A 24,056-nucleotide genomic window follows, 5' to 3' on the forward strand; every position below is an offset into this window, starting at 1 on the left:
ATACACTGACATAAATAATACTGTTGTGTTAATTTAGTTGTTTTTAATCAGACCCACTCTCTTGTGTCTAAGGGACACTTGCAGGATGCTGTTCTGTTTTCCCTCTTGGCTCAATTTAACAGCCTAAGAGTAAATATAATAAAAAGAACTTTTCCTTCTAAGCCAGTTCATGTATTTTTTGATTTTCAGTTGATTGGTTCCATGCTTGTTCTGTCTGAAATGTGTTAAGGCACCTTGAACCAGCAATATATGTTTGAATTTAAGCAGAAACGTGGGAGTAAGAGTTTCAATCTGTTCCTGAGGCTTTCCAAAGCCAGCTCTGCACCAGGTGATTCCCATTTGACAGCAGGGGAAACTGAATGCACTCCACTGTGCACCTTTCCTAGGGACATCTTCCTGACAGGTTTCACTGAGGACAGGAATGTGCCTCCCTGTCAGACCGTTCTGGGTGAAATTCAGGGATGCACAGCCGTGCTCATGTTCAGGGAGACAAGCTCCAGCAGGTTACTGGGTGAGGCTGGTTCTGCTTTTGGAAAGAGGGATTATGTGGGGGTGAAGCCGTGGTTGTTTTTTTTCCTTAGGTGCCTAATGGGAAATCAAATCAGCACCTTGCAGAGAAAAGAAAGGGGAGTTGCTTTGATATCAAATACTCTTTGTAAAGATTGCTATCAGGCTTTTCAGAAATACTTAGATTTCCTTCTGGGATCAAACTTTTGTTTTCTTTAAGAGCTGAAATTGGGAGCACAGCTTTTTTTCTGCCTGCATCCCTATGACTTATAGCCTATACTTATTTTAATAAGAGTCCTGCTGTTAGAACTTCTCCAAATACTTCTCAACTGGTTTAAGATACTCTTTTTTTTCCCCCCTGTCAATGCTATAACCTTGGAGAGAATGTTCCCTTTGTTCTTTCTCAATGAACCATAGAGAACTTGATATAATGGCTCAGAATTTTACTTGACAGGACTTGTGTGATGGCTGAGGAGATGGGAATGACATGAAGTTATAAAACCCCAGAGCTCTCTGCTGTTATTTCACCCCATTTCAAAACAGCCTTGCAGAGGCTGCCAGGAGATCGAGACACATTTTTGCTGTTGTTGGTTCTAACCTACTAAAATGTGCAAAACCAAGAAGGAATCAAATTTTACCCTGGGAAAGTCAGGTTTTTGAGCAGATGGGGGAGGTGCCATCCAGTTTCAGGAGCTTCACCAGTGCTGTGACAGTGTCGCCCAACAAACTGGTCAAAGTAACAAGTGACTGACTGGAGTGTGCCCAGAGCTTGAAAACATCTCCTGTTTGCACAGAAGCAGCCACAACCCTTCCTTAGTTAGCAAATTTAGGCAGTCAGGCTTAAAGAGCTTGAAAAACATTTATGTATTTGCTCCTTCAGCCTGCTGTGTATTTTCATTTACAAAGGGGGGGGGAAAACCCCACTCCAAACCCCCAAATAGTGTTTTCAAGGTGCTCATTTACAAGTTAACATTTAGTTATCTACCTTGTGATTAAATTGACTGATGTTTCCTAAATTCATGTAATTTAGGTTCCTGGCTAGATGTTCTGAGAGCTTTGGCCAGATTAATGGATGTTGTCCAAGAAAAGCATCTTTTTTTTTTTTTTTTGATATATATTTGTTCTAGGGTTAGGCCTTCAAATTAATTTGTGTAAAACTTGCAGTGAAGAGTAAGCTTTGCCCTAGAAAACTCCCCCTTCTCCTCCACATATTTAGTGAGAGATTAATGACCCTTATTAAAAATATATCTATTGTTTCAACTTTTGTTTATTCTACAGAGTAAATGAGAAACAAAAGCTGCTGCTTCAGCAAAAGCCTACATTTTTTGTTGCACAGCTTGTTTTTGAAGATGCCCTTTTTGGTCACTGTTCTGTTTCACAGGTGTTCTGCTCTGTGAAGTTGCTCCTGAAATAATTTGGAAGCGTGTCTTCTGTGAAGGCAGCCCTTTATCTCAAAGATTTCAGGGGGTATATTGTACATTAAGTGGTGGCTACTGACATTTGAAACAGAAATAGTTCCTACCCTGAGAATGGGCTGAAAATGCATGGCTTATTTACAGGTTTATGAAATGCTGGCTAATGTGGTTTAAAAATCAGTTTGAAATCCACACAAGCTCTGAGGTGGGATCTGGGTGAGACTAAGGCTTTACTTCCTAATTCTGCAAGGGGTGGCAGTAATGAACTTCTCTGTACCCACATTACAAGTGGGAATGCTTGGTTACCTCTTGGTTACCTGTCTGACTGTCCTGGCAATGATCTCAAAGTCCTAAAGTGTATTTTTCCCTCATTTATGTCCCTGACAGTCTGCACCTCCATCAGCTCTTCCCACTGAGCTCAGTCGTGGCCATTCCTAAAATATGAGAGGTAAAAAGTTCCCCAGAATCATCGAGGTCATGGAAAGGCTGAGAGAGACCAAGCTCAGCCACTTCTTGTCCCCTGAACCCAAGCCTGGAGCTTTGGTGACCAGTTCAGTGTCACTGAACAGCCTCTGCCCACACCTGAGTTTTGTCTCTGGCTTCACAACCTGCTTTTATTGCCTTACTTGCTTTCCAACTTTTGGTGGCTTTTTCACTGCTGGCCTTTCCTTTTCTTCTTTTCCATTCTTCTCCTTTTCTTTTTTCTCTGCCTCCCTTTTGGCAGCCAGTTCTTCAGCCACCTGAAAGACACAGGGAGGAATGTGGTTGGGAAAACACAATATCCAACAGGCTGCACTCTCTGAATTCCAGACCATTAAAAGAAGCCTTTTTGTGCTGAGGGCACCTGCAAACTCCAGCAGAGGTGCTGACTATCCCAATATATCATTAGGAAAGGGCTGATTCCTCTGTCCCACACCATGAGGGCTTTTATGGAGCAGGACCAGTTCCTGAAGCCATCCAGAAGCAGAATATTCTCATGACACACAACTCAGAGTTCCCTCTGGACTCGGAGCCAGATTATGAATTTGTCCTGGTGTTTGCAAGGCAGATTGATTTTTATAGGCATGGATTTTGAGAGACTGCCCCGAGGTGTGTCTAAAGACTGAATTGTTCTAGTGGGTGAGGGAGGTTGGATAGAGAGATTGTGACAAACTCTGACAGATCCACATGGATAGCTCAGCATCTTTATCCCTGCAAGCAAGCAGCAGCTGATAACTGGGTACAGCTCCATCAATTCTCTTCTTTTTAGTTCCTGGCCATTTATACTTTATTATCTGAAAAAGGCAGAGGGTGAAAATTTGCTGCTTCTACCATTCTCTTGTTTCTAGGCATCTTTCTTGTCCCTGAGAGGAATTCTAAGATCATTTACTAATGAGTCTAAATCAGAAAACCCATTGAAGTTTATTAATGGACCACTAATATTGGCAGTACCACGAAAGAGTAGCAAAGCAAACATTTCCAACTGTAAGGTGTGTTTCCTGCAACAGTGAAAATACTTGTTTGCTCAAGTTATACCTTTGAATGTACTGGGTGCTGGAAGGGGACAATGACAAGGGCTGTGCTTTGCAGCCAGGGCAGTTCCATTAGTGGCTCTCCCCAAGCATTTCAGTGCCTTACATTTAATTAAATATGGTAATTCAAACCCCAAGCACCGCTCTGTCACATCTCGCTGTGATAAGCAGCGAAGCGTTTCATTCCCTGGGATAGATTAACAGATTGACTGGAGTTCCAAACAGGTTTTTAGTGTCCCAATGGGCCTGGTGCATCCAAAACCAACAGAGCTACTCTGTGGATACAAAAATGCTGCTACCAAGGATTTTCTTGCTATTTTCTAAGTCTGTGAGAGACTCTTCTCTCTCACAGAAGAGGTAGCAGGGAATGTAAACAACCAAACACCTGCAGCCTTGAAAGGTCTTGTTTGTGGTATAGTAGAAAATATTTTGACAATGGATGTTTTAGGATTTTAGCCAATCACCCCCAAGGGATGGCTGGTCCTTTGTCCAATTAGACTATGAAGAAAAAAGTCTATAAAAGAGTTTGTAAAATAATTAATCAATCTTGCTGCACAGTTCCTGCCTGCTGGATCTTCTCTCCTCCTCCTCCTCCCTACAGCTGTGGGACACGGTGATGTACCCTAGGACTGCAGTAATACTACTCCAAGTGTATCCTTTACTGTAGTGTTCCTACCCAGCCAGAAATCCAACTTTGCCGCCTCCACCTCTGCTCTGCCTGCAGAGGGTAACCAGAACCACTCCCAGCATCTCAGGGGTGGCTTTATCCAGCAGGGTACCTGTAAACACACACGGGATTGACAAAAGGTTTCAATTTGCAGCAGTGCCTCTGTGTTCTACGGGCAGCATCTTAAGTGCAGCCAGACTCCAAGTGGAAGGATCTGCTGTCATGGTTTTGCACAGATGAACGATACTGGAAGGGGTTAGACAGAGTTTCTGTTCTCATGAACCTGCTGTGGTGGCACTGAAGTGTCCTTGTCCTTCTGCCTGGCCTTGCTGCAGCTTCTCCAGCTCTGCTCCCACCTCTGCTCCAAGCAGCTCCATGGTTGCAGAGGGCTGGGAGCTGGGGGAAGTATGGGTGTATCTAACCTTGAGTGCCTTCTGCTCTGTCCTACAGAACCACTTCCCCTCCAGCTGCAAGGAGGTGCCTGAACAATCTGACAGAAGAGGAGGAAAGAAAGGCAATGGCAAGCAAAGGTTAGTGTGAGATGAGTAGGCAATTCACCCACATTTGAGTATGGGGTTTTTTTCCTTCATAGTAGAAAGAGAAGCAGATGTCTTCCTAAATTGTTTTGGACTCCCCTTTTCTTTGCTAGGTTGCCTATTTTTGAAATGATGCAGAAAGCAGTTGGCAAACTCTTAATACTGAGGAAGACACTGTCATTCAGTGGGAGCAGATGAATTTTAGCCTCTTTGTATTTTTTCCCAGTCTTTCCTAGGACTTCTACTGTGCCAGTGATGATTCTTCTCCAGTAACATTTTCTTCAGAGGCTGAAAAGACATTTTCCTTTAAGCTGATACCCCATAAAAGTTGAATTGACTTTTCTACATCAGTTCAACCATGTTTTCTAAAACCTTGCAGTGCAAAATCTCCTTTTCTTTTTTTTTTTTTTTGGAAAGAGCTGGGCACTAAACCAGAGTGCAGCCTATGAATGAAAAGTCTGATGCTGCTTTATATGAGCCAAGTATAAGAAAACTTCCAGCTGCCAGCGGGGACTCACTTGTTCTGCTGTCCTCAGCCACAGGAAGTTTGGTGTTGGCTCAGGTAAGGTAATATTTGAGGTAAATGCTCTTCTTCAGGAAGAAACCCTTCCCTTATTCCTTGAAAGAAGACCTTAGTTGAACTTCTTGCCTTATAGAGTTGTGGGTATAAAAGAAAAGCAGGGGTAGAGAGTGAGTTTGGGAATGCTGGATCTCCAGCTGTGTAGTGAGAGTGATGCCTTGAGAGGCCACCTAAAAACAGAGGCTAGACCAGAATAAGGGAATAAAGGCAGGTATTTATTTGAAAGCCTTCAGAGGTACACCCTGGGGAGCCAGAGGCTACTGCCAGGATGGACCCTGGGTCACCAGTTCTTCACCCTTTTATAAGTTTGGTCCATTTGCATATCAGGGTTAATTCTCCAATTACAGCCTCAGTTAATGATGTAATTACCCCAAGCTTGCCCCTCCTCTTTAAAGGCTTTTAGTTTACACATTTTGGGGCCTGGTGTCCTTGAAGAGCAAACCTAGAGAAGTTTGTTATGTCTAACCAGCATGAGAGAGCAGCAGCTGACAGGCCACAGGAAACTTCAGGGTTACACACTGGGCAGTGCAGGATTTGAAAAATAGAAAAGTTAAAAGCTAAGGCATCAAGAGGCAGCCTCAGAGCCTGGCTCTAACACCAGTTTGAACACAAACACTTTACAGGGGCACAGCCCAGTGTTCCTGGAGGGAAAAGTTTCTCTCTTGGGATATTAACTCTACAGAAAGAAGTTTGTTGGAACCTAGGAAATGTCGCTTCTTTATGGAGGAGTTTTGGTGTGGGTTTTTAGGGAAGATGCATTGCTGTCTGGAGGTGATATTTTAAGTGTTGTGCAGTTTAATAGAGGCCAAGTACAGTCTCCCTCCTCCTGCGTGGTTAACTTGAAATAATCAGAGTATTTAAAGGTTTTGAGTCCTTCTCTGACACTTTCTCTTTTTTTTTTTTTGAATGTTATTTAATACTAGAAATGAGGGGGAGCTGGGAGAGGGGGAAGTGCCTGCTAAATGGCAACTCTCTTGGCTTATTTTCATGGTGATGAGACTTAATGAACTACAGGAAAAGATCATAATTTTGTTGGCAGCAGGATAAGGGCAAAGCTAAAAATTGTCACATCTGATGATTATCTGTGGAGCAAAACATAAAAAACCATTAGGGATAGAAATCTGGAACAGATGCAGGGAGATTACACCGATGTCCTGGAATGTTGAATTTCTCTAGAAGAGTAAGTAAAGTAGAGAAAAGCTTCTTTTCAGTCAAGGGACAGCACTTACTTTGCTGACTGAAGCACCAAGTACTCAGCTTCAGGATGTCTTTGGCAACATCTTTTGGAAAGGTATTTGGAAAATGTCATGGAAAAGCAGTTTGTGCAGAAGGACAGCTACATTCCAAAGTCAAGTAAGGTCAGGGTTGTCAAAGGATCAAGAAATATAGAATGTATAATAATGCAGCAATGGTTCGTGAAGTGATTAATTTGTATTTTATTTTCCCCAAAGTGTCTTTACCCAAGTCTTATAAAATGCTCACTTTTTAAATACAGTTCAGTCTGGATTTTTCATGGAGTTTGACTTGGGACTAACCAACCCCTGCACAGGAGCTAAAACAGACTCAAGAGATGAACTCCTGTCCCCCCTGGAGTCAAGGACAAAACTCCCATCAGCTTCAGTGGGGCCAGGATTTCCCTTCCTATGCTGCCCAGTAGACCAGTATGGAACAAACCCAGGGATTTTTAATATGCAGCTGACTGCAGGCCATTAAAACATTAAAAAAAAAAAAAGTTTTACTTGTCTGACATTCAGGTAAAATCATGATTGCACTGAACTTTCTCTGGCCAGCTGCACTGTGGAGACCTCTGTGGAGGCTGTGACACACATTCTGCTGGCTAAAAAGGGAGAGAAAACAGGCTCCAAAACTGGTGAAAATCAGATAATCGCTAGTGAAAATTTGTTAGGAAAATAGAGGAAGGGGTTTTTTTTCCCAGGGTGCAGGGAAAACAAGCACTGAAAGAACCTCTCCAGACTTCTGGCTTTCATTTTTTTCATGCAAAGAAAAAGCAGATGCTCAGGCAAGGCAACAAAACAGCTGAAGGTGGGAATTGAAAGCTGGGAGCAGGACAGGAAGGTTAAATCCATTTCTCCAGAATCCACCTCCAATATCCAGTGTTGCTCAGAACAATTCCTTGTAGTATTTTCTTCCTGAGTTGTGTTTATCCTTGGTGGTAGCAGGTCTCATTAGCATCCCACTCCCCAAACCCCTCTCCAGCATTAAGCCCCACTTGCTGGGTGGCTCCTGGCTGCTCCCAGCAGCCACTGAAGCCTTCTTGACTCTGGCACGTGTTTCTGCTTTAGGGGCTGAACCGAGGATCTCCTTCCCTGGCTGCAGACTCAGCAGCCCCTGAACTTGGCTAAAACCAGGAGCATGCCCCAAACTCAGTTTAAGTGAGGCACAGGGAGCTGTTTGCAGCAGTTTGCCTGCATTTTTAGCACAGTAGCTGATGGTTAGGGCTGTGCTCTGTGCTGTGCCTGTCTTTACACCCTCCCCAAACCACACAGAGACTGCTGGGTGCCCCAGGCTCTCCTTCCTGTGATCCCAGGGAGGGCTGAATCCAAAATTCCTCATCCGTGGAAGCATTCCAGGCTGGATGGGGCTCTGAGTAACCTGGGCTAGTGGAAGGTGTCAGGGTGGTTGCAAAGAGATGATTTTTAGGTCTCTTCCAACCCAAACCATTCTGAGATTCTATAAAAATCCTCTTTTACCACACTTGTGTTAGAGAACCAGTTGCAGAAAAATCATGCAACAGTCTTAGAAGTGGAGCTTTCACAACCACAGAATTCAGGTTTTGACCTCTTAGTTTTCTAGCCCGGCACACTGGTTCACTCAAGGGCCAAATCCTGCTTCCTGTTTTCCCCCAATAGACTCATTATCCTGCTTGGCTCATCGGGATGGGTGGAAATGGCTCCAAGTGCCGACTACTGCCTTCAGCTGGGCTTAATCACTTTCCCTGCATGACACCCAGATGATCAGAGGAAGAGATTATCAGCCACTTCCATTAGCCAGAGAGATCAGGAGAGGGATTTACCAGGAAAAACAACCGAGATCACCACAACACACAAGATAAACTAAGATACTTCCTTCACTGGGATGTTAAATTTGCTTAATGAGCCTTGGCAGTAAATCAAGGCTGAGGCCTGCCTGCATAAGAAACTCTTCTCTGCTGTTGTTCTCTACTTCTTGTCCATCACCTGAGCACCTTCAGTCGTGATAAGGTGGCTACACAGCCTGAAAGGGAACAGATTTTGGTACTTGATTGGAAATACCCTGGAGAAAAAAAACCATCCTTTCACTTGCAACAAAAAGCTTTGAACCATAAGGTTCTTGGAGAACTAGAGCCACAGTTAGGAAGAATTGCTGCTTAAATAAACACACATGTTTTGTGGCAGTTCCTTCTCCAACCTCATGAAATTTTTTCATGAAAAGAAGGACAGTACCTGCTCTGGATGCTTTTCGATAAAAATAGCCTTGGAACCGCCTGTGTTCTCAGGGGGATAGTCAGGGAACCTGCCCGTGATATGCCTGTGGGAGAAACAAAAGTGGAAAGGGAATTAAAATCCATCATTTTTCACCTGGTTGACAAAGATTTTAAATAGTGGGGAAGCTTCTTACGGCAGTGGCTTTTTGTCCTGTAAATGAATTAAAACAGTCATCAATCCATGTCTGTTATCCCATGGGCCAGCAAAACCTGCAAATCCTTAGGGCTGCACATTACTTCCTGGCTGACAGATGTAGATTAAAGTGTTTATACCTGGAAGTGTCCAAGGCCAGATTGGACAGGGCTTGGAGCAGCCTGGGACAGTAGAAAGTGTCCCTGCCATGGCAGGGCGTGGCACTGGATGAGCTTTAAGGTCCCTCCCAACCCAAACCATTCTGGGATTCCATTATTTTATGTTCATAGCCCAACTCTCTGCTTTCAACATCCAGCTTTTTTTTTTTTGCTTTTTTTTTTTTTTTTTTTTTTTTTGGGAAGAATTATTTTGCTTAAATCAGGTCTTAATCTGCAAGTTCCAGATTGTATTTCCATGTGAGGATTATCACTCCTAAATTTCCGACTTGCACAACTGGATGGTTATGGAAGCTGTGAAGGGGCAATGAGTGACTTTATGGGAAGGGTTCATGGATAACACAGGGAGCTTCCAGGCCTTTCAGAAAGAGATTAAACAATACAGATAATAATTTCAGCCCCAAAGGCCTTTTACACTGATAAGACCCTTTAACTTCCTTCCCTTTTGCTGCTTGTTGGAACGTATCTGTAAGATTTTCTGTTTCTTTGGTAACATCAGGAAGGTTTTTCTGTTCCAAAGAAAATCCTGACAGTGCAGAAAACCCCTCGTGCTACTTTCAAACAGCACGGTAATGTTTCCGCTAAATGAAATTAAATTTCCCTGGAGAAGAAAAGAGCTCAGAAAGGTCAACACGATTCCTAAAAATTGCTTTCATTTTTTTTTAAAAACAACTGGGACCTTAAGGGACTTTCCTAGGCTGCTGTTAAGATGCAGGCTCAGTTTTAAGCTGAGATCCTTGGAACAGAGCATCTGTTCTGTTTCTGCAGCACCACGTGCAGGGTTGGGATCTCTTGCTGCTATTAATGCAGCAGCAGTTAGGGCAGAATCAACAAAAATTCATCCATGCTTGGGAGCTCTGACTTGTTCAACAATTACATATTCTATATGCAAACAGATGCAAATCCTTGGCCACTGCATTCCCAGAAACCAGCCTGCATCAACAGAGGGCTGTCATTGTTAGTGTGCTTTAAAAAAAATCCATTAAGAATGGGAATTTGGCCTCAAAACCCTGCATGATCTATTATTTAATGTTAGCTTGTGTTCCATTTTTTACAAACCGCCAGAAAATAGCTCAGTTCTCTGTTAAATGCAGCCTTAAACGCTGCTACAAGTCTGGTTTACAGTAAAAAACTTCCCAAAATCTGTTATTGAGGCTGTTGCTACTTCAGTGCCAGCTGGGAGGAAGGAAAGGCAAATGCACTGTGGGTGAAAAATCAGCTGGGAGCCCACTGAAAATGATATCAGGGCCAGCTTTCAATATTTATTGATGTTACATTTGGTATTTGTACTCCCTTTTCCACTTTTAAATCATTTACAGCTCTTGGAGATGGGGGGGGGGGTTGGAATTAGATTATTTTTATGGTTCCCTCCAACCCAGACCATTCTGTGACATTTACCTTTGGGTATGTATGATGAGTACATCTGAGTGCTGTAGAAATTCAACCATATCCTGAATTTTGGGAAGGGGACTCTGGTTTATAATCTGTATTTTCTGTGTGATTCTTCTCCTCCCAGCTGCTGCAGCTGTTTGTGGTGATGTGGCTCCTCTCACCTTTTTATTTTTGTAGCAGCTACAGCAGGTGCTTGTGTGAAAAAATGAGGTGAGGAGAAGGCAATGCCCATCTTTTCGTGGAAAGAGGGTCAGGTATTTATTAACCAGTCAGGGATCAGTGGGGTTTTTGATTGAGGGCAATGCAGGATGTGCTTTTCCATGGTCACCAGTGACCTGAGAGCAGGCAGTACCAAATATTTTGGTGTTCTAATTCTTCCAGGGCATCTGCTTTTTTCTTGTGCATATCCACTGCTGTCTGATGGCCTGGAAGCAGAGCTCTTAAATCTTATTTCCCTACCCACCCTCTTGTGGGTTTTCTTCTTTCTCTTCTAGGTTGACATGACCACAGCTTCAATCTTGTGATGCCTGGGAATTCCCATGCGTGACCCCAGTAGGCAAATTCCTCCCTTTATGAAACCCTCAGAGTTCAGAGGTTAAACCAGGGATTCGTTTGGCCTGTAAATCTGCCCAGAAAAATGCAGCCATTCATCTTCCTGGTCAAAAGTCCACTTTAAACGTAATGAATCTCAATTTTCATTCCCCCTTCGCTTTCTGGCAGCGTTCTGCTCAGAGCCATCACAATGGGTTGTCTCATGCCTTTGCCTTAGGATGTAAATTTGGACTCAACTGGACCTAAGTTCTTTGGTTTGCAGTTGGAAAAACACCAGGATAAAATGAGCAGCCAGAGAAGCTGTGGCTGCCCCATCCCTGGAAGTGTCCAAGGCCAGGCTGGATGGGGCTTGGAGCAACCTGGGACAGTGGAAGGTGTGGGCTGGGACTAAATGATCTTTAAAGTTCCTTCTAACCCAAACCACTCTATAATTTTAAATTCCTGTATCTTTGTGCCATCAGATAAGCTACACATCACCTGTGGCTCAAGGGGGTCCCACCAGACATTTCCCATGAACAGCTCCTGAATTAGGAGGAGGTCCCAGACATTGTGGAGTGATTCTGAGCTTTCCTCACAATAATATTTGTCCAAATAATTTTTAACCACCTTCCCCTTTTGAAACTTCCTATAAACACTGAAATATTCATGGGTAGAGGCAATAATAGGGTAAGAAAATGAACCCAGATGATGCAAGAAGTTGCAAGAAGAAGCCCCAGCAGGCTGCTTTGTTTTGTGGGAAGTGCAGAGGGGAGCTGTGTGATGGGAATCCTGCCTGGTTCCACTGTTGATGGGGAGAAGAGAACATAAAAAGCTCAAGCTCTTGATAACAGGAGCATTAGAGTGTGTAATATATTTGAAAGACATGGTGCATGTCAGAGACACCTAGATCCGAGTCAGAACTCTGTGAATCTGGTACTTATTACTGTCTCAGTGTTTGCAGAGGGGAAAAAAATATCCAATTGTACTTTTCCAGTGTCTCATAAAAACGTGTAAATGCCAGAACTGGAAGAAACAACTCTTATTTTCAGTGTGATTGCTTCAGTGGGAGTGCTGACAGCGCGTTAAGCAGAAGCAAATTGTCCTGGATTTCTTAGGGAGGATGCAGTTCTAGTAAAACCAATTGCCTGAAGGAACAAATAAAGTTTAAAAAATCTCGTGGCAGGACTGGACTCAGGGGCTGAACAGAAGTAAATAAGGTGAGGAGGAAGGACAGGGCTAAGAAGAAACCTCCTGTGTGTGAGCCAAAGCCCAGCAGCAGCCTGGGAAGGCCCTTAGAGCCTCAGGAGCCCAAAGCCTGCAGGCAGGGAGCTGAGGATGGCTCCTGTGGGTGACCTGCTCCCTGTTGTGTGTTCCCAGGCACTGAACAGCAAGCTGGGTTTGGGAGCTGTGCTCTGCTTGCTTGTGCCGGAGTTCAGAGCGGGCAAAAAGATCCTTCTCTGGGTCAGAGCCACTATTTAGCAGCACTGCTAAAGTTCCTGTGCTGAGGAAGATGCTGTAGAAGAAGGGACCTTTAGAAGCTGGTGTGTGAGAAATCCATTACTTTTCTGGAAAGCAGTGAAATCCTGTCAACGGAAGCAGAGCAGGGGCTTGGAAAACAGCTTTACAGAAAAGCCTTCTAACTGGGATGAATGGGGGCCCTAAATCTGAATCAGAGCAGCTCAAGTGGAAGAGTAAAGGGATGGACAAGGATGGAGGGGTAAAAAGATGTGATCTTGCACTCCCAGCTGAAAAAGAAAAGGATGTGATGAGGTTTCTGTGCTGTTTCTCAAATTACATTATGTTCTCTGGTTCACTGTTACTGCTCCAAACCTATTCCTCTTACAATAACTCAGTCCTGTCAAGTGTAATTGAAAAAGAATGATCTTTTATGGTCTGCAGTGCAAATCCTTTAGTCTCTGATCTGTAGCAAAGAGTTCTGGCTCTTCTGGGCTCAGTATTTGTTACAGCACAAAACCCCACATAAATGTCCAAGTTTTAACTAGGTTCAAATGGTTCTCTCATGTCTCCAAATCACCACCAGACTGGGACAAGTCAGTGTGATTGGCAAGCTCTGAATGCTGTGGCACCTCCACTCTCACCTGTAAAATAAATTCTCTACCTGGGAGATGACCCTACATTGTGCTTGTCTCATCTGCTGCTTCCTCCCTTCCTCGTTTTAGGAGCTTCAAAAAAATTTTTAAGTGTTTTCTCAATTCCACATTGCTCAGGGATGGTTATAGTTAGGGCTAAATCTGGCTTTTGATTTATGAGAACACACCATTGATTTAAACATTTTGTCTGGTAATAGACTCAACAAGTTCCTACCTACTCTGTTCTCTGGCGTGGTTTTACATGTGTTATTCTTTCTTTTTGGCTGTGGCTTCTCCAGTTAATTGCATAAAAGGCCTTGTCAGGAAAAATAAATTGTTCTTTGGAGGAACAAGAGTGCTTAACTCTTCTCAGGGGAAGAGAGGATGTGGGCTGTGTGCAGAAGAGGAGGCATGACTGATGGTGTACGCGCTGAGTGGAGGGACAGGGGTGTTCCGCGCAGAAAAGGGACACAGACGAAGAGGGGGGAGCTCTTTAAAGAAATAAAACCCTCATCAGTTTTGTAGTTCTTGCCTGTTTCTGTAACCCCACCTGATATGGATTCTCTCAGGCTGCTTAAATAGCAGTGCTGGTTTATTTTAGGTGTCTTTGCTGCGTTGTTTTGGTTTTTTTTTTTTCCCTTTTTGTGTGTGTGCTTTCTTTAGCTCTTTGAAAACCACTTCCAGGAAAAATAACCTGGGCAAATACAGTATTACTTATAAAGCAAGATTGATTTCCACAGGCTTCTTATCATCTTTAATGAGTTTGGACACAGACACATTGCAGCTGATGTTTTATCTCAGGTCCTGATCCTCCCAGTGTTTGCTTGTACGCGTGGTTGTTATCCATGGAAGCGTTTCAGTGGAGGGTAATTGGAGGATCAGAAACTTTATTGTTCTGGATAAATATTCAGCTTTGAAAATCAAAGATCGAATGTTGTGAGGCCAACAATGTGCAAGGAAAAGCATTCCCATGGAGGAACGAGGACGCTTTTTGGGTTTTTTGTGGGGAAAGGTGATATCCTTTATTAGAGTAACTATCGTAATTAGAATGGTCTTCGGGGTCCCTGGTGCCTGCCTTAGATCTGAAATGGGAGAAGGCAACTTCAAAGCCAAGTAATAGCTGGGAACAGTTGTTGGAGGGGACAGACCTAAATGAGGAATGTGGTAATTCTCCCTGATAGTTTTATTCCATGTGGTGTTACTGGCCAGGAGAGGTAGACCTTTGGCTGACCCAGTGCAGTTGTTCATAAGCTGCTTGAGTTCTTACAGCGAAAGAGTCTGTTCTGCTTTGTCATAAAGTTATTACCTTTCCAAGGATCCTTCTGGTCTTTTAGGGATAGCAATAGGTAATTAGCAGAATGGAAAAATGGGAATCTCTGTTCCCCTTCAGGTAGGCTGGGGTATGAGCTTTCTCTGCCAGGACTCCTGGTTATCCCAATTCCTGCTGTAAAAAACCACTAGGGAAAAGGATTGTTAAAAATTTTCTTCCCTTCAAAATTCTGACAAATCATTCCTGGTTTAAAATAGCAAGAGATTTTTCTCCTTGAGATAATTGGAGACATGGATGGTAGCACTGCAAATTACTCCTGGATTTCTGAATGGAAATCAAAGGCAGCTTGGGCATGAATAATGCCAAGGAAAACCAACAAGACTTATTCTTCCAATATCAGCTTAAGTTAAAAGAAAACCTGCTACAATCAGAAGAAATATTTTGTAATATTGATACTCATGAAACATTCTGGTGCTCTGATTTTGCATGTCCCTCCCTCCACACACTCAAAAAATGTTGCCCAAAGTTTTCTCAGAGCTCAAATTTGAATTAACTGAGGATTGGGAAAAATCACGTCCTGACTGATACAACTGACTTGCTTTGCAAGAGCTGATACCAGCTAAGCTGTGCTGAAGGCTCAGACAAACCTAGAGGACATTAAATACACCCACCACAGCATGGAAATGGGAAGAAGATTAAAGGGACTGGAAAGCAGGTCCCTGGAAGGTTATTTAGGGTTTTTGGCTTGACTCCTGCAGCGCAGAACAGCCTTGGGCAGAGCTGCTGGTAAACCTGATGTGAGGTAACACTGAAAGATCCTGATGGATCTAAGGACACCTGGATGTCCCATCCCTGCCCCTGGAGGGAAAACTGACATCCAGCACTGCCCCAGTGCTTGGTTTGAAGATCCTTGAGTGTGTTTCCTTCTCGTTGGGAGTTGCTGATCGTGCTGTGTTTACCAGAGCTGTATTCCTCGAGGGGCTGTCTCCAAGGATGGAGGGCTGCTCCCCCTCTTTCCCAGTCAGGCTGTCCCCAGGCTGGTTTCCAGTGTCAGCTTCCTGTTGCCTGTCCCCAGCCTTTGGAGGAATGCGCTCCTGTCGAGCCAGCAGCGAGGAGAGAAGTGGGGTGAGCAGCCCTTTGTGAGGAGGCCCTCAGGGACTGCTCCAGGACTCTGGGGGCCTTGGCTGATGGAATGACGAGCACTCTGAAGCACACAGCTCCCATTAAACTCTCATCTGGTTTGATTTTGTCCCATCTTTCCATTCTCTTCAGAGCAAGGTCAGAAATACAGAAGCTGGCTCAAAGAAACGCTGGGTCAAATTCCCCCTGCGTTTACTGAATTCCTTACCTTTGGTCAGCTTCTCCTGCCAGCGTAGAACGCCCGGTCCTGACTCAAATTGGGCAGAATTTCCAGTGCTCAGCATTAAACTTAAGAGACTGAAACAATTATGGGCAGTTTTAAGCAAGATTACTTTAACCCAGACTAGAAGCTTTGTGAGAATAGTTTTCCTGCAGAGTCAGCCAGAGGGAATCAACAGTACTTTATTAACACAATATGAATCCTGTAAAGAGGAAAATAAAGCATGCCATTTTTTCTGGCAAGGCCAGCCAAAAGAAATAACTTGCCCTCCAACATCACAGGTTTCTTTGGGATTTGGAGTGAAATGGAGAATAAGAGAGCATTTTGTTTTATGGGATTTGTTTATGAGAAATTCGAGCAATTGTTTTTGCTTCTTAGAAGTCAAGGTGGACCAGAATGCATCTCTACAGGAGGGGAAGAAGGCTCTAACCTGGCTGCTTTACACTCCTTCACCATGGCCCATCACTTAAAACTGAAGATAATGCTTCTGGAGAGGGTTCAGAAATGGTGTCCTGGACAGGTCACCCACCTAGAAAAGCATCCCCGGCTCTGTGTGGGCTCTCGCAGGACTTTGCTCTCCTCCTTGTTCCGAAATGGTTTTACATCTGCTGCATTTCTTCTGCCACACCTGCCTGTGAAAGGTGGCTGAGGTATTTCAAGGGTATTGGCTGATTAAAAACGCCCTGGAAGGTCTGTGCTCTCCCTCTTGCTCACGTGCTGGATGGAGAGTTGTGTGCATGGATAATGAATTCAGTGCTCTTGGGGCATGTCAGCCTCCCTGCGTGTGCTGTGCAGCATGGACAGCCTTTATATCTGCCTGGAAAACTGGGAATGAGGGCCTGGAATGAGCAGAGAAGCTCTGTGCTTTGACCCACCCTTTTTTTCAATGCTGGAATAGACAGTAGAGCATAGAAGAGCAATATGGTGATTAGACAGCCCTGGTTATGAGTAAATGATGAGATTTTCATTGGGATTCTCAGTGATGTAATTTCCTCAGTGTGATGAAGACAGATGGATCCGAGGTGGCATCAAAGGTGGCATCAGACACGTTTCAGTAGCTCTGTCTCTGCCTTACACCTGTGCTATCAGTGCAGAAATACAGCCCAGGCTGGCATAACTCATTTTTTGCCTCCCTGAGTTAAAATGCTCTTCAGCCACTGTCATGGCTGTCCCACCCATGGATCACTGTGCCCCTGACCTGCTGCCTGCCCATGATTTAACCTGAGGAGTTTCTAAAGGACAGAGTGTGAGCAGCTTCATCAGGCATTGCATCACTGCTTGGGAGAGTGGCTTGATAATCCATTTAAAACTGGAATCACTATTTGCAGCTAAGGCTGAACTGCCTTGAAGAGCACTTGTGATGCAGCAGGAAGATGTCAGTGGGGAAGGAGAAGCTGAAAATGGTGCATTGCAAAGTTTTTAGGAATGTAACCAGACACTGCTTTCCCTTTCAGTGCTCAGAATCCCAGAATGGGTCAGGTTGGAAGGAACCACAGTGAGGTCATCTGGTCCCACCTCCCTGCTGGGATGAGCAGGGTCATCCCCAGAGCACAGGGCACAGGATTGTGTCTGGACAGCTCTGGAATATCCCCAGAGAGGGAGACTCCACACCCTCTCTGGACACTGTTCACTGCTGGGTCACTGCACAGGGAAGAAGTTCTGCCTGCTGTCCAGGTGGAACCATCAGTTTCTGCCTGTTCTTGTGTCCCACTGCTGGGCCCCGTGGAGCAGAGCCTGGTCCATGCTCTGGCATCCCCACTTTGGATAATTACACACATTACAGAGGTCTCCTCTCAGCTGTGTCTCCTCTTGAGGAGCCCCAGCTCCCTCAGCCTTTCCTCATCAGAGGTGCTCCAGTCCCTTCACCTCTACAGCCTCTGCTGGACCCCCTCCAGGAGCTTCTTGTCCTGAGGAGCCCAGAGCTGGACACAGCACTCCAGATGTGCCTCTCAGGGCTGAGGAGAGGGGCAGGATCACCCCCTGACCTGCTGGGAGTGGTCTTCTTGATGCACCCCAGGATCCCACTGGCCTTCTTGTCCCCCAGGGAACACTCATGGCTCAGGGACAGCTTCTTGTCCACTTCAGGAGATTTGTGGGTCTATAAACTCCCTCTGTGGTTTATGTGAAAGCATAAATGACATCTTTAATGATAAATCTGAGGCAGTTTCATCCAGATGAAAGCAGTCACAGTGCTTGATTTTTCCACGTTCATCCCAGTTGGCTTGTGCAGCCTCATTGGAATAAATCCCCATCAGGTGTATACAGAGTGTAAAACCAGGGAAAAAGTGAGAATGTCACAGAATCCATCTGTTAAATTAGAGATGTTTGCACTCCTGGCCAATGCTAATAACCAGAGAGCTCACTAGAAAGAAAAATAATTCAGAACCTCTACTTTGGCATTTAAAAAGCGTAGGAAAGGACAAGGAGAAACATTCCAGATGAGCTCAGCTCTAAGCCAGGCATGGTATTAGGAGCAGCCATTTACCAGGAGTTTTAGCTCAAAACCCCAGTCATGTCTGCAATCCAGGAAACATAGTGTAATGCCTGGAGATGCCAAGTTCCTTAACTCCCACCGTTTTAGTTTTGGGAGAGAAAAATTGGAGTGGTCTAGTCCTGTAACTGGTGTGGCTCTGGTGCATGACCTGTAGTCTCCCGAAATTGGCTGGAGTTGTGCAGACTGACAGAGTTGAATACTTTTTGCAGGACTCTGGCATTGCCTCTCCAAATGACTGAATCCTTCTGCATGTTACTCAGCGGCATACACTCAGATTTAATCAAAAATAAGCACAAAGTGCAGCTTTTTTATTATTGCTAATTTAAACGATGGCTTCATAATGTGCTTTTAATAATTCCTTTGGTAGACAGGGTCGGTGCTGCAGAGAATTGCTGGCAAAGGGGCTGGAGAGTCGGGGATATAAGGGATATTCTGAGGGAATTTGGAGCTGGAACCTGCTCTTGGAAGAAGCAGAGAGCCCAAGCACAGGTAATTTCCCCACAGTGGTGAAACAGGCAAGGTGGGGTGGGAAGTGCAGTTTGGAGACAAGCCCTGCAGGGCAGCTTTGCTCCATCCTAGGGTTCTTTTGTGTTGTTTTCCAGGCCTGGAGATGTGGCCGTGTTGCTTCACAGGCCTCTCGAGAGGATCAGTTGTCTGGAACAGCCTTATTGCAGGATAGCAGAGCTCCCTGAGGCAAAGAATGGGAAGGTGAGGCTTGGGCAGGAAGGGAATGCAGCACACGCGTGGGAGAGGCCCCCGTCAGCCGCTCCCACCTTCGCTCCCGCTCGTTCCCAGGCTTCCCAAACTGCCAACCTTGCAACACACAGGAACAAACCCACGTGTTAGGTGTGGTTTCCCTGGAGAGCATGAAGGTGGAAGGATACTTTGGGCATAGAGTTACCAGCTCTGAGAGCTGAGGCCGTGATGGGAAGCACATGTAAGCACATGGCACAACTCCGGCTCTGGAATTCGCTCCCTTGGAGCAATTGTGTTTTGACTTGGAATACTTGGAGGACTCCTGGAGCTACACAGACTGCAGCCTTTAACTCACAGCTGTGCTTTAAACCTGCATCTTCAGAATTGGTTGCTGGATTGGAGATGCTTTCCAGAAAAAAAGAAAAAAATCTGGGAAGAGTTGTTTTCCCTGTGTGACGGGGAAGACAAAGCAAGAGAGTGAACTTCCTTTCCAAGCCACCAAAGGATTACTGAGTCAGTAAGGGGCTCTGGAACTGATTTCGGGGCCAGGCAGTTTCCTGCTATTCCATAAATGTCTCAGTAAATACTGAACCAGCTCTTTTATGGTTCTACGCCCTTTGCTCGAGTCATGGAATCATGGGATGGTTTGGGTTAGAGGGACCTTAAATTTCATCTCATTCCATGCCCTGGGCAGGGACACCTTCCATTAGAGCAGGCTGCCCCAAGCCCTGGCCTTGAACACTTCCAGGGGTGGGGAAGTTAAAACAAGTTTGTATTTGGCACAAGATCTTACGGGTATAGTTATAATTATTGTTGATACAGTTATTTTGTACAAGTAGGGCCTAAGAAGACCCACTAAACTCCCTTATATGCTATTAAATGTCTTTTATTCAGCCTAGGATGATCCTAAGTCTGCCTGGCACAGCACATAAACTATAATAGCTGGGTGTTTTTAGAGTAAATTACTGTAAATAATTAGACTTTCTGTTGTCTCTGCACAGGACTGAAATGCAGCATGACTGAAAAGCCCTGGACTCTGACCTGGATAATAAAAACAACCTGCTTGATGGAGTCTGACTCATCTCCCCCACGCTGAAATTCCCAGTAAAACTGAAACACATTGGCTCTGGAAGGAATGGATGCGACTCAGGTTTCAGGCAAGTTCTTGCTCTGCCCACAGAAATACCATCTCCCAACCTTTTCAGCTGTGAGCTGAGATTTCAGTCTGAGTGTAGGACATATAGGATTTGGATAGAGCAGCTTTAATGTGAGTTTTGCCCTGGGGAGAGCTTCCCTAGGTACTCACCAACCCCACGCTGCCCACCTAACAAAGGAGCAAGGGAAATAATTAAATCAAATTAAAAAAAGAAAAGCTTTGTCTCATGTGCCCTTGCTGTATTTCCCAGCCCTGGGATTGCAGTCAGTGTTCTGCTGTCACCTAGAGCCTGTTCCAGCTATTTCACCATGGAGGTCTTGAGGTTTATGGGATAACCTGCTCCTGTAGCCTGTGTCCTTCTCCCCTCTCAGCTCCTCCTCGTTCCATTTGCAGTGTAAGACTGGAATTTTCTCTGCTAGACGATGCAAGCCTCCTGGGTGTGGAATCCACTTGGAATTCAGCACTTCAGGAACTTGTCAGCAGCCTGTTAAATTATCTTGTTGGCACACTGGAGCCATAGTGCCCCAAGTCAGCCTTATATTCCATCAGACATTCCACTGCTGTGCTCCCCAGGGTCGGGAAAACCCACTGCCAGTGGAAACAGGGAAACAACTGGACTGTGGAATTAAACATATCCCTCTTCACTTGGGAGAAAGAATAACAGGCTGCCACATTCCCAGCCACAACATGAGTCCTTCATCTTCTCCGTAGTCAAATCTGGCCCCTTGGCAATCGAGTCTTTTTTTTATATATTCACCTGAACTTGCTGCCACAGATATGTGGGAACTGCTCTTTTGTCTTTGCCTTGGAAACACTTCATATTTTCTGTCAGTCTTTGGTCCTAACTGTGCCTATTTATCAAAATGGTAACTCATAGGGGTTTTTTTCCCCCAGTTTTATGCCTCTTTCATCCCTCCTCTTCTGATTCTGCCTCTCCAGATCCTCATGACTGTTTCTGCTATCCCTTTGCTCTGCTTGTGTCAGTGCATGCCACGGTTCTTTTTTACCCCACTTACCTCCTTTCTTCTTTGCATTCTACAGAGCCAAGGCTGAAAATGCCTTTTGCACCTCCTCTGCTTGCTTCTCCAAAGAGATCCATCTGTGGAGCAAGGGCTGTAGCTTGGGAGCCACTGCTCTGTGCCTCGTGCTCATTTTTATTCCTCTTAGTTCTAAGCTTTTCCTTAGTCTTTCTCTTCCTAGAATATCCATTAAACACCTCTCCTCTGCCAGCCACTGGCTCTTCAGTGCTTCTACCAGGCACCAGTGGGACTCCTGGCTCTTTTTTCTTTGCCTGTTTCTTGTTTCTGTATCCCAGCAGATCTTTGCTTGTTGGAAATGGGGAAGTGGGGAAAATTGGTTCTTCCTCCTGCTCTGTATTAACTTGCTGGAGAAGACACCTCTCCCTGTCACAGTGGAGTGAAATAATAGCTGGGCTGGGCCTCTTCCCCTTCCTCTTGGGATTCATTCCCTTCTTTCTTTCTCCTTGATTAGGACCACGGTCTGCTGGTTAAGCCAAGGATAGATCAGATGGCAGAGCAGGCTCCCCTGGGCCAAGCCTAGTAGGTATCTAGCTGGATTCCTGAAAGAGGAACCAGCTCCAAGGTGAACATCAGGCCCCAGTTAGCAGTTTTAAACACCCCACTGCTCTGTTCCTGCCTTCAGAAATGCAGCCTGCTGTGTCAGGACTCTGCTTGAGAAAGGAACAGAGGAGGACAGCAACTTAATGCACCCACTGAACGGGCACAGCCTGCAGGATTTTCCAGGGAAAAAAGGCCAATCCTGCCTTTCAAACATGTGGAGCTGTATTATAACAAGCTGCTGGCTAGTAGGAGTCCCTTGGTGCCACTGATGTTTGTGTCTGTGTGGGTATCTATGACAACAAATAATCCTAATGTTTGGGAAGTGTCCTTGGGAATCTCAGTGGGGGGCTGGGGGGGGGTGCTGCATTAGGTCAGGAACACTTTGCATTTTCAGACTTATAATTCCTAAGTATCATGGAGATGGGTATGAAGTGCTTTAAGAAAATGAACTAATTAGTTACCAGATTTTATTTTTCTTGTGTGCAAATGGGCCAGCTCAGACTAATGCTGTTTACTTTAGCTGATTCCAGACTTTCAGATGTATAAAGGAGTGAATATTTTTAGGAGCTTTAATTCTAAGCAGGAGGCTTAGCCTCAAGGTCAGTGGGCTGTGGATATCTGTGGGTCACTTGCAGCCATTTGAAGAAGGTAGAAAATGGAATCTAACCTCAATTTGTTGTAATGGTCAGTTTTACTTCTATAGTGCTACAAATCAAAAATTGGGAAGCCCGGAGTTATCCTACAGAGCAGTGATCAGGATGGGCAGGTCTGTAAGAATGGATCAATGTAGTTAAAGACATAATAATTATGCTAAATAAATGGAGATGTCTAATTGCACCCATCTTTCTGCTCACAGGATTTTGAACAAGGAGTTTTATCTTTCTCGTTGGTCCTCGTGCCTTTTGGAACGGAAATGTCTCTGCTATCCCTGTAAAAATCCACAGGCTGAGGGCAATCTTGCCTTTGGTCTACAGTCACCAGTGTTTGGAGCTTTGCAGGTGAAAACTACAGAGACAGAAACTGGGGCAGGAATGGGATGGGGAAAAGGTTAAGCCTTTTTGGGCAAAGTGATTTGGGAGCAAGCAGGTTGAGGAGGAAGGTGGAGGAAGAGAGCCTGGGCTGTAGAAGAACCATGCTTGTTGTGGCTTTGCTGATGTGTGGCTGTTGAGATCCAAATGAGCTTTTGGTGTTACTACTGCTTAATTTATGTGCAAGCATGGCAAGAGGTATGCAGTGCAAATCCTGCCTGATGGAGAGGTGGAAATGAGCTCAGAAATGCTTGAAGTTCTGAGCATTCCTGCAAAAGATGCTGAGGAAAAGACCCCATCACAGGCAGAAAGCCCAAAATGCCACGACACTGAAATCCTTTTCCTTGATTTTGCATTGGTGAACTGCTTGGAAAACAAGACTCTGTGATTCTACCTGGCTGTGACACCCTTGAAAAGGGCTCAAAACCAACAATGTCTTATTCTTTGAATCCCCTTGGAAGTCAGTGGGAGTCTGCTTAGAATGAAGGCAACTAAATAACGTTAGAATCTGACCCTCTTTTCAGTGTAAGCAAAACATCTCAGGGAAGGGAGAGATCAGCCAGGGAAGATCCCTAAGAACTTTGTGATTTGAGATACCTGAGTGTGTACCTGGAAGGGAATCACAGTGTTTGGAAAGCTCAAGATGTGCTTACGTGCAGCATTGGTGCACTTGGTGATTAAATAAGAGTTCATGAGGACGACTTGTGATGTTGAAAACCCCTGGGGGAGCTTGATTTGCACCTGTGACGTTTTAAGAGAATCTTCATTCCTTAGAAATTTGGATAGTTGAATGAGCAAAATCCAGGATTGCAAAGAGCCCTTTGCATGTGCTTTCAATCACTGCACAGAGGTGGCAATCATAAATTGAAGTGTCAAACTGCAAAGGCGACGTATCTCGGAGTTCATGGTGATTTAGAAAGCAGAACCAGCGATCTTATCAATGCCTCTCTGGAGGTGTGACACCAGGGTTCAAGTGGTCTTCCTGCTTCAGATCCCTGCCACCAAGATTTATCTGTGTATGGGAAATAGATGAATCCAGGGGCTTCCGGCTGGTCCCCCCCAAAGCCACTGAGCCGCCTCCATTAATGTCAGCACGCTCGTAAATTCTGAGCTTGCACTGAAGGAGGCAACTTGTGCTGCTGCACAGAAGCTTCCACAGGTGTCCCCTGCCTCCTGTAAATCCATGGACACCCAGTAAAGTAGATTAACTGCAGATGGACTTCGTAACAGCTGTCCCTCCTTTGGAATTAGAGGGTTCACACTTTGTTTTAAAAGAGGACAGTGCGGTGCTCCTATAAACCAGAAGGGCCCAAAGGGGTTTTTTTGTCGTTGTTTTGTTTTAAATGGCTTTCAGGTTAGGTAGTTGATTCCAATCGATAGGAAAACAGGTTGCAGAGCTGTTGGCTCCACTCTCCCCCGTCATAAACAAACAATCCTCTTGTTTCTGATA

At 44.9% G+C, this 24,056-nt stretch overlaps 1 protein-coding gene across 1 annotated transcript in view; it reads right to left on the minus strand.

Annotated features, from left to right (window-relative positions):
• Window positions 1-24,056, minus strand: part of IQCA1 (IQ motif containing with AAA domain 1) — a 102,247-nt gene that overhangs the window by 40,620 nt on the left and 37,571 nt on the right. Inside the window, 2 exon segments of the mRNA XM_069021450.1 lie at window positions 2,549-2,662; window positions 8,660-8,744. Of these exon segments, the coding sequence (XP_068877551.1) occupies window positions 2,549-2,662; window positions 8,660-8,744 (199 nt within the window).

Source organism: Aphelocoma coerulescens, chromosome 7 (assembly GCF_041296385.1).
Source record: "Aphelocoma coerulescens isolate FSJ_1873_10779 chromosome 7, UR_Acoe_1.0, whole genome shotgun sequence".
Classification (NCBI taxonomy): Eukaryota; Metazoa; Chordata; class Aves; order Passeriformes; family Corvidae; genus Aphelocoma; species Aphelocoma coerulescens.